Source organism: Pleuronectes platessa, chromosome 14 (genome assembly GCF_947347685.1).
Source record: "Pleuronectes platessa chromosome 14, fPlePla1.1, whole genome shotgun sequence".
In the NCBI taxonomy this organism is placed as follows: domain Eukaryota; kingdom Metazoa; phylum Chordata; class Actinopteri; order Pleuronectiformes; family Pleuronectidae; genus Pleuronectes; species Pleuronectes platessa.
The window spans coordinates 25,137,010-25,146,732 of NC_070639.1; the positions used below are offsets into that span (position 1 = coordinate 25,137,010).

The window sequence follows — 9,723 nt, forward strand, 5'->3', positions numbered from 1 at the left end:
AATTCATCAAACTTTGTATTTATTTTTGTGTATATGTTGATCAGGACTTACCATATGGATGCTCAATGACAACAGCAGCAGACTCCATGGACTTGCTTACTCCAAACTTGTTCTCAGCACACACTCTGAAGGTGTACTCCAAGTACTTGGTAAGATGAGTCACTTTGATGGTGGTTCTCTTCACACTGGAGTTCACCACTTGCCAGGAGGCAGAGCCAGACTCTCGCTTTTCCACAATGTAGTTGGTGATGTCAGTACCACCATCGTCCGCTGGCTCAGACCAAGACAGGTTGCAGGATTCTGAGGAAACTCCAGAGATTTCCACCGGGCCTGTGGGTGGAGTCGGTCTGCCAACGACAACTACCGTCACTGTGAATGTCTTCACACCAGCTGTGTTCTCGAGGATCAAGTAGTATTTTCCACTATCGCTTCTCTTGCTGTCTTTCACCACCAGAGTGGTTCTCTCCTTTGTGGTCTTAATGGAAACTCTGTCCGTCTCCTTCAGCTTTATCTCTTCCAGCTTCCAGGTGACCTTTGGCGCAGGTCTGCCACTGATTGGGATGTTGATTGTGAAGGTGCTTGAGGTCTTGCAGGTGATGAGCTGGTTGGTGATGCTGCTGAGATCAGCAGTTGGTTCAATGCGGGGCTCCTTAATGACCACAGATCCGAAGGTGCCCTGAGGCTCGCTGATTCCAGCATCGTTCTTGGCTTTGACTCTGAAGTCATATTCAGTATTCTCAATCAGACCTTCCACTGTCATCTTTTGGGACTTGGTCTCTTCGCTAACAACCCAGCGGTCAGTGCCTTTAGCTTGGAATTCAACAATGTAGCCTCTGATGCGGCTGCCCCCATCATGCTCAGGCTTCAGCCACACCAGCGAGGCTGAGGAGTTGGTGGTGTCAACGACATCCAGTCTCTTGGGTGGCGCAGGTTCTTCTGTGGCAATGATAGGCTCTGTCATCTCATGAGCTTCTCCCTGGCCGTACTGGTTAACAGCAATCACCCTAAACAAATATCGCACCCCAATATCCAAACCAGTTACCCTAATCATCTGCCGAGAGCTCTTGGTACTGACTTCCTGCCAGGCCAGGCGGCTGGCTTCACGCTTGTCCACAATATAGTGGTGGATTCGGGCTCCACCATCATTTGTGGGGGCATCCCACATCATTGTCAAGGCTCCACGGGTAACATCTTTAAAGGTGATGGCTCCTGGAGGTCCAGGTGTATCCAGCACTTTGACAGTGAACGTGATGGACTTGCGCCCACTGTTGTTCTCTAGAGACAGGGTGTATTTTCCAGCCTCATACCTTGTGCACCCCTCAATAGTCAGAGTGGAGAATGAATCTGTGGTGTTGATATCACCCATGACAGGCAACTCACCATCCACCTTAGACCAGGTGGCCAGAGGAGCTGGTTTGCCGCAGAAGGCAACATGGAGGGTGACCATACCGCCATTCTTTACGATGTGAGTTTGCTTGAAGTTGGCATCAATGTCGATCTCAGGAGATGTGAGTCTGTCCAGAGCCTGAACAGGACTGGTCAGCACAGAGGCTTCGCCTTCTCCTGATCCATTTACAGCACTGACTCTGAACTTGTAGGTCTCTGCAGCCACCAAGCCCTTGGCAGTGTAACTGGTGTGGAAGCAAATCTGGTTGTTGACTCTGTGCCACTCCTCCAGACTGGCCTTACACATGTCAATGTTGTAGCCAATGATTTCCATTCCACCATCAAAGACTGGTTTGGTCCAGTCAATGGTGACAGATGACTTAGTGGAGTCAGTGACCTAAAGAAAACAAACAGAGTTCTCAAAGGGTTTCTTTATTCTCATTTCTGTCTATTATTATGTCATTTAAGTTATTTTTTAGGTTTTCACTGTGTTAAAACAGGAACTTAAATTTAAAATAATTTATATGTAACAATATAGCTGACAAAATATATATATGTCTGACATTTTATTGAATATAAGGAAGGATTATCTTCTGTAATCCTACCTTGATCATTGTGGGAGCACTGGGAGCACTGGTAGGCTCTCTGCATTTGAAGAGCCTGGAGGTACTGCTGGCCGGTCCAACACCAGCTCCATTTTCAGCCATGACGCGGAACTCGTACTCGTTGCCCTCAGTGAGTTTGGTGACACGGTGTCTCAGCTCTGTGATGGGCCTCTTGGAGGAAACCTTCAGCCAGCGCAGGCTCTTCTTCTCTCGCCTCTCAAGGATGTAGTGTTTGATCTCGTTGCCTCCATCTGACCTTGGCCTAGTCCAGCACAGGGTGATGCTGTTTCCAGTCACATGTGTGGCATCAGGAGTACCAGGGGCATCAGGCACAGCTGAAAGAGAGAAGAAAACATGTTTTTAGTACTAAGGTCAAGTTCTGAATGAGGAGGCAGTACTCTCTGTTATTTCTGCTAGATTTCAATTGCAACAGATCAGTAATGTTTACTAGCTTTGGTCAAATTTGTCACAGAGAATGTGAGTAACTTACTGTATTGCATCTGTGCAATGATAGAATCAGAGTCCAGTGGTTTGCCAACACCAAACTTGTTGACAGCAGAGACTCTGAACTGGTACTCGTTGCCCCTGATGAGGTTGGTGGCATTGTAAGAGCAGGCTTCACACTTAGAGGTGACCAAGGCCCAGGTGATCCTGGATGTCTCCCTCTTCTCCACCACATAATGAGTGATGGCGGCACAGCCATCGTTCTCTGGTGGGTTCCACCACACAGTGCACTTCTCAGCTGTGATGCCAGTGAAACGGATAGGACCTTCTACAGGTCCCGGTGTATCTGAGCGTGTGAGAAGGAAGGATCCAAGTGTCAATAGAAACAGGATTAAAAATGTTGTTCCTATATGGTGTCTCTAAAACGTAATGAAACATAAGTGTTTACCAACCTTGCACTCTGACGTTGACGTCAGCTTTCTTGGTACCGGAGCTGTTCTTGGCCTCGACAGTGTAGATTCCACGGTGGTTCCTGTCAGCATCACGGATAAACAGACTGCTGGTTCCGATACTGCTGGTGATCTCAATGTCAATCATGATCCTCTTGTCGATCTCTTTGCCATCCTTGTACCAGACAACCTGGGGGACAGGACGTCCAGTGATGCTGCAGCCGAGCTGCACCTTCTCTCCTGCCCTCATCGATAGAACCTGATCTGGAGACCAAATGATCTCAGGAGATACTGGAGATACAAAGAGAATGAACAGATGAGTGATCGGCAGAATGAAGGAACACACTGTTTATGATAACATTTCTAAATGTATATTTTTCAAGTGGAATGTACTTACTGCTCTCATCCCTGGTCATGATGGATCCAGAAGAGTTGGACGGTGGACTGACTGTGCCCACAGCATTCCTAGCAATCACTCTGAACTCGAATCTGTCTCCAGGTGATAAACCAGTCACAGTGAACTGGGTTTCGCTGATATCAGTGAAGTTGCACCGCAGCCATTTGCCTCTGCCTTGGCGCCTCTCCACACTATAGGCAACTATCTTGCTGCCACCATCCTTACTGGGGATGTCCCACTGCAGAGTGACCGAATCTCTGGTTACATCGATGAGCGTGGGAGTGCCAGGTGGATCTAATGAGAGAAGACAGAGGAAATATAGGCTTGGTTTAAAAAAAATCCTACGTGATACTGAAGCAAAAAATATTGTAGACATAGTAATATGCGATGAGACATGTATTTTAACAGACTTTAACATGCACTTACCAACAGGGGAGATAGCCAGCGCGTGTTTACTCTGTTCACTCATAGGGCTAATTCCAGCATTGTTCTCTGCATAGACTCTGAAGGAGTACTCCAGTCCCTCCATGAGACCAATGATTCTGTACTCTTTGCTGGATATGATGGAGGAGTTCACTTTCTGCCACAAGAGGCTGTTCCTGTCCTTCTTCTCAACATGATAGCCCAATATAGGGGACCCTCCATCAAAACCTGGGATCTCCCAACCGATGGTCATTCCATCACTGGTGATGTTGTAGGCCACTGGCTTTCCTGGGGGACCTGGAGGTTTGTACTGGTGCTGGGCAATAACATCTGAGGAGTTGAGTGGTTCACTGACTCCATACTTGTTCTCCGCACGGACCCTGAACTGGTACACAGCTTCCTTGACCAGGTTGGGAATCTTGAATGTGGTCCTGACAACACTGGAGCAGACCATCTTCCAGTTAGCCTGGGAGGTCTCACGTTTCTCCACACTGTAACAGGTGATCTCGCCACCTCCATCCTCCTTTGGCACATCCCAGGAGATGATGATACTCTGAGCTTTAATCTCATCAAAGCGGATAGGACCAACTGGCACTGAGGGCGCTCCCAGAGTGATCACATTAATGTCAAAATAGTTCTTGATGACTCTGTTGTCCAGAACCAAGGTGTATTGGCCGGCGTGCTCTTTCTTGGCTCCTCTGACTGTGACGGAAGTCTTGTTGTCAGTGGTCCTGAAGCGAATCTTCTCGCTTTCCTTCAGAGGGAAGTTATCCTTTAGCCAGCTGATTGCGGGTCTTGGTTTACCCTTGAAGGGCAATTCAATGTGGATGTTCTGACCAATGCGAACAGCAAGCTCTCCATTCGGGTAGTCACTCAGAAGGGCCTCGGGTGGAATGATGAAGTCCATCACTACGATTGGACCAATCAGTGAGAAGTCACTGTTTCCCTTTTCATTCTTGGCAAACACTCTAAAGTCCATGATATCATTCTCTTTAAGTCCCATGACTTCACAGCTGCAGCGCTTACACGTAGCACCCAAAGCCCAGTTGACCTCTTCCTGGGATCTCTTCTCAATGATGTAGTCAGTGATGGGGCTGCCACCATCGTGGTCAGGTCTGGTCCACTGCAGGGTGACAGAGGTCTTCGTGGAGTCCAGCATCATCAGCTCTTTAACAGCTCCTGGAGTTTCCGTGGCTCTGACGGGCTCAGTGGTCTCACATGTGTCACCTACACCATACTCGTTTTCAGCAGACACACGGAAGAAGTAAGCACAATCCTCCTCCAGGCCGGACACTTTGTAGGATGTGTTGGCACACTCTGCGGTGATCACCTGGTAAGCCTTCATGGTGGAGGCCTTCTTCTCAACAATGTAATTAGTGACAGGGGAACCACCATCAATGACAGGAGCTTCCCAGCTGAGGGTCAACTTTCCTCTGCTCACGTTCTTGATCAACAGTTTCTGGCAGGTGGCTGGACTATCCAGAACTTTAAGGGAAACTGTAATTATCTTTGGTTCTCCAACGCCATTCTCAATCTCCAGCAAGTACTTCCCACAGTCATCGCGGGTGACCTTTGGCAGGAGGAGTGTGGTAGCTCGCTCAGTGCTGGTGATGGAGTAGCCGTTGTCACCAGCCATGTTGCGGTCGCCTCGGCGCCATGTGACATTGGGGGCGGGGCGTCCCTTCAGGGGGATGAACACTTCCACATCACGGCCAGCTTTAGCTGTGTACTGGGTTGTCATGGGAACATCCAAGTCCAAATCAGCTTCCTCTGTTGAAGTGTAACAAAAATGAAAAGAGGAGGAATCATAGTATTAATAAACTTCTCACCTTTTCATGTGCAATACATTCACTCTACATATTCTCTCACAAAATGTATTTCTTAACACGGTATATATTTAATTCCATTCATATGTTTATATATATATCTTTATATTTCTATATATTACTGTTTCTTTTTGCTGCTGTTATATTGCAAATGTCCCCATTGTGGGACTAATAAAGGACGTCTTATTCTTATTCTAATCAATAATTATATCATTCTAATCCATCCGAGTTTACAAAACAATCAAAAGCAATAAAAACAAAAGAAAATAATTATGACACTCAAGTAGTGTTAATGATCAAGTTTTTTTAATCCTAATTATTAAACAAATACTTGCTTGTAACTGATCATAGAGGAGTCAACATAAATACAAACCCAAGATGTCTTTGGCCTGCACAGGTTGGTACATCTTGATGTCCTCTCCTTTGCCCTTAGAGTTGACAGCCGAGACTTTGAAGAAGTAGTAGGTTCCGGGCTTGAGGTGGGACACCACATATTCACAGGACTTGACCTGTGGGTTGATGGTCACCCATTCTTTCTCTTCAGAGTTCATCTGCTCCAAAAGGTAGTGAGTGACCTCACTGCCACCGTCGTAAACGGGGGCCTCCCAGCCAAGGGTGATGGAGGTCTTTGTCGAGTCAACCACATGCAGCTTGGATGGCTCACCAGGCAAATCTGGAGAAGATAAAAGATTCTGTGTGAAGACCATGACAATATAGAAATCTTGTAAAGAAACTCCTGCAAAGCTGTAATGTTACTGCTTACCGATCGGGTCGTAGGCTGTGTAGAGATCAGAACACTCAGAGTAGTTCCCTGCTCCAGCCTTGTTGACAGCACAGACTCTGTACTGGTACTCGCTGTTCTCCACCAGGTTGGTGACTTTCTGCCGAGTGTCTCTGATGGTTCCCTTCACCACCTGGACAAAATGTGTATTTTATGAAGCGTACACTTGCCAGTCTTTAGTTTGGGATCTTAAATATATGACATAGCTATTATAAAGATTAGTCAAAAAGCAAACCTTGAACCACTGCAGACTCTTCTTCTCACTCTTTTCCAGGTAGTAGCCGTCAATGTCGCTGCCTCCATTCAATGCAGGTCTTTCCCAGATCACTGTCATGGTGGACTTGGTAATCATGGTGACTTGAGGCTTAGATGGCTCGCTAGGAGGAACTGTAAAAAAAGGACCAGGTTAGATGAAACTGTTTTTCTATTGTTTAACATGTCTGCAAAACCACTCGCTTTTCTATTATCTCACAAATTAGTATCTGTATACAGGGAATCTTTATTTATACATAAAATATTAGATTTCATTATAATCATGACACATAATCATCTCAGGACAGAACACCAGATGTGGGAGGATATTAACTTCACTCTCTTACCGAATGCATTCTTTGCAATGACAGGCTCAGACTCCAGTTGGTCTCCAATGCCGAATTTGTTCACTCCACGAACTCTGAAGATGTACTCATTGCCCTGGATGAGTCTGGGAACATTAACGATGCAGTCGACCAGCTTCTCCGACACTATGGACCACATGACCCTGCTGGTCTGTCTTTTCTCCACAATGTAATGAGTCACCATTGCACCGCCCTCATCAGCCGGTGGGGACCACATGATGGTTATATTGTCAGCAGTCACCTTCTTAAACTGGATGTCTCCAGCAGGGGGACCTGGCTTGTCTAGATAAGAGAGGATAATGTGAATATCCGAGTTTTTATACATATAAAATGAATTTCATGCAAGGTGAAAATTATCATCATAAAAACAGTTTTTTAAATAATATTTGAATACCTTGTATGAGCAGCCTGACAACAGCACATGCAGACCCCAAGGAGTTCTTCACCCTGACCTCATAGACACCAGAATTCAAACGAGTGGTTTCCCTTAGGAACACACTGGTGCACTCAAACGCGTGTTTGAAGGAAAGCTGGGCGCTGGGCACAAGCTCTCTGCCGTCCTTCAGCCACTCAATAGTGGGAGCAGGTTTGGCTGTGATATTAAACTTGAGCTCCACATTAGAGCCGGCCTTGTGTTTGACCTCACTGAAGTACTCCTGAGGTATTTCAATCTCTGGGGCACCTGGAAGAGAAATGACAAAAAGGTGAGTTGGAATTCTGAGGCATCACAGAGTGCTCACATGAACAAGAGTGAAGCTTAGATATTTGATTTGTAAAACAAGAAGTTGTTTTCCAAAATGTGATATTCAGATTCACAAAAAAACATGAATGAGAATAAAGGCAACAGTGTGTCCAAAATGTCACGTGTAAACTACAATTTATGTAAATCCATATTTAACAATAAGATGACACCTACCGTATGTGTCCACACAGGTGGCTGGTCCAGCAGTAATGGACGGGTTGCTGACTGACCCAACGGCGTTCCTGGCCATGACCCTGAACTCGTATGTCTCGTCCTGAGTCAGGCCGGGCACAGTGAAGTGGGTGTCTGTGACATTGTTCAGGACAGCCTTGGACCATTTGGCACTGACACCCTCCCTCTTCTCAATGTTGTAGCCAACGATCGGGGATCCACCATCGTAGTTGGGTCTATGCCAGGCCAAGCTGATGGTGTTCTTGGTGATGTCACTGATGCGCAGGTTTATGGGTGGCTCTGCAGGAACGGAAAGTGGAAATTCATTGTAAGATAGTTGTACAGGTGAAATCATATTACCTTGACTTTTATATAGATTTTTTAACTCTACTCACCACAAGCATCAATAGCCAGCACTGCGTCAGAGACCTTGCTGAAGGCACTGACTCCAGCAGCGTTTTCTGCTGCCACCTTGAACTCATAAATAAGTCCAGCATTGATATTAGTGACCTTAAAGTGGGTAGCACGGATCACCATTTTGTTGACTCTCTGCCAGAGAATGCTGTTCTTGTCTTTCATCTGGAGATGGTAGCCAAACACATGGCTGCCACCATCTGACTTGGGCTCCGTCCAGGCCACAGCAATGGTCTCTCTAGTTACAGAAGTGACCTCTGGAGTTATCGGAGCATCAGGAACAGCTGGTAGGGGCGAAACAGAGTTGGAGGGTTTACATATTAATTTAGATTTTGAAAAACAGAGAAGGAAAAGCAATAATGGATAAAACATGAAAGTAAAACAAGGAATTCTTACTGTAAGGAAGGCTGACAGCAACAATTGGTGAGTCAATGTGCTCGCTGATTCCATATCTGTTCTCAGCCCTGATTCTGAACTGGTACTGCAAGCCAGTGGTCAGCTTCATAATCTTCATGGTGCAGCGAGCCACAGCAGAAGAGACATCCATCCAGTTGGCTGTGGTTGTCTCTCTCTTTTGGATGATGTAGTTGGTGATGGGGCTACCACCTTCATATACCGGTGGGAGCCACTCCAGATTAAGGCTGTCTTCTGTCACGTCAGACACCTCCACCGGTCCAAGTGGGGCACTGGGACGGTCTAGAACCACAATATTTACATATTGTTTGGTGGTTCCACTGGAGTTTGAGGCAGTGATATCGTAGCGTCCTGAGTCTCCAGCGATGCTCTCCCGTAGACTGATCTTGATGCTGTCAGGGGTGACTTCAGAGTTGAACCTCATTGTTGACTTGAGTTGTACGTTATCCTTGGACAGTGAGACTTTAGGCAAAGGTCGGCCTGTCAGTGGGATCTCACACTTAAGGGTGGAACCGGCTCTGACATACACTGTGTTGTGAGGGAAGTCGTTCATGTTCATCTCAGGAGATTCTAAAGCACAGAAGTTATAGAGAGTTTTAGACAAGGATATCAGGAGTTATTTCACTTTTTTAATTTCCTGGTTATATACTCCAGTAGTAAATATTGGCTTATTCTGCAGTTTGTCTTTTTAGACTGCAACTTACCAAGCTGGTCTTTCACCATTACAGGGTTGACCATTTCCTTAACATCACTGAATCCAGCATGGTTCTCAGCTCTGACCCTGAAGAAGTACTCAGCATTCTCCCTAAGACCAGACACTGTGAGGTAGACGGACTTGGTTACACCACACTTGACCCACTTCTCCTGGCCTTTCTCTTGAGCCTCCACTAGGTAGCCAGTAATTCTGCTGCCTCCATCTTGTTCTGGTTTGGCCCAGGCCAGTGACACACTCTCTTTGGTCACATCACTCACGCCAAGTTTTGGTGGGGGGCTTGGTTTTTCTGGAGAAAGACGACATGATTTGTTTTGTTTTGAAATACAGGTGGGTTTAAGA

The 9,723-nt window shown here is 46.3% G+C and overlaps 1 protein-coding gene across 1 annotated transcript in view; it reads right to left on the bottom strand.

Annotated features, from left to right (window-relative positions):
- Nucleotides 1-9,723, bottom strand: part of ttn.2 (titin, tandem duplicate 2) — a 172,681-nt gene that overhangs the window by 17,365 nt on the left and 145,593 nt on the right. The window contains exons 179-193 of the mRNA XM_053439091.1: nt 9,374-9,670; nt 8,652-9,239; nt 8,237-8,539; nt 7,845-8,141; nt 7,323-7,610; nt 6,911-7,210; nt 6,547-6,698; nt 6,294-6,444; nt 5,904-6,203; nt 3,708-5,474; nt 3,282-3,575; nt 2,888-3,175; nt 2,482-2,781; nt 1,992-2,326; nt 52-1,783 (exon numbers count right to left, since the gene is read on the bottom strand). Coding sequence (XP_053295066.1) covers nt 52-1,783; nt 1,992-2,326; nt 2,482-2,781; nt 2,888-3,175; nt 3,282-3,575; nt 3,708-5,474; nt 5,904-6,203; nt 6,294-6,444; nt 6,547-6,698; nt 6,911-7,210; nt 7,323-7,610; nt 7,845-8,141; nt 8,237-8,539; nt 8,652-9,239; nt 9,374-9,670 — 7,392 coding nt within the window. The remainder of the gene's footprint in view (nt 1-51; nt 1,784-1,991; nt 2,327-2,481; nt 2,782-2,887; nt 3,176-3,281; nt 3,576-3,707; nt 5,475-5,903; nt 6,204-6,293; nt 6,445-6,546; nt 6,699-6,910; nt 7,211-7,322; nt 7,611-7,844; nt 8,142-8,236; nt 8,540-8,651; nt 9,240-9,373; nt 9,671-9,723) is intronic.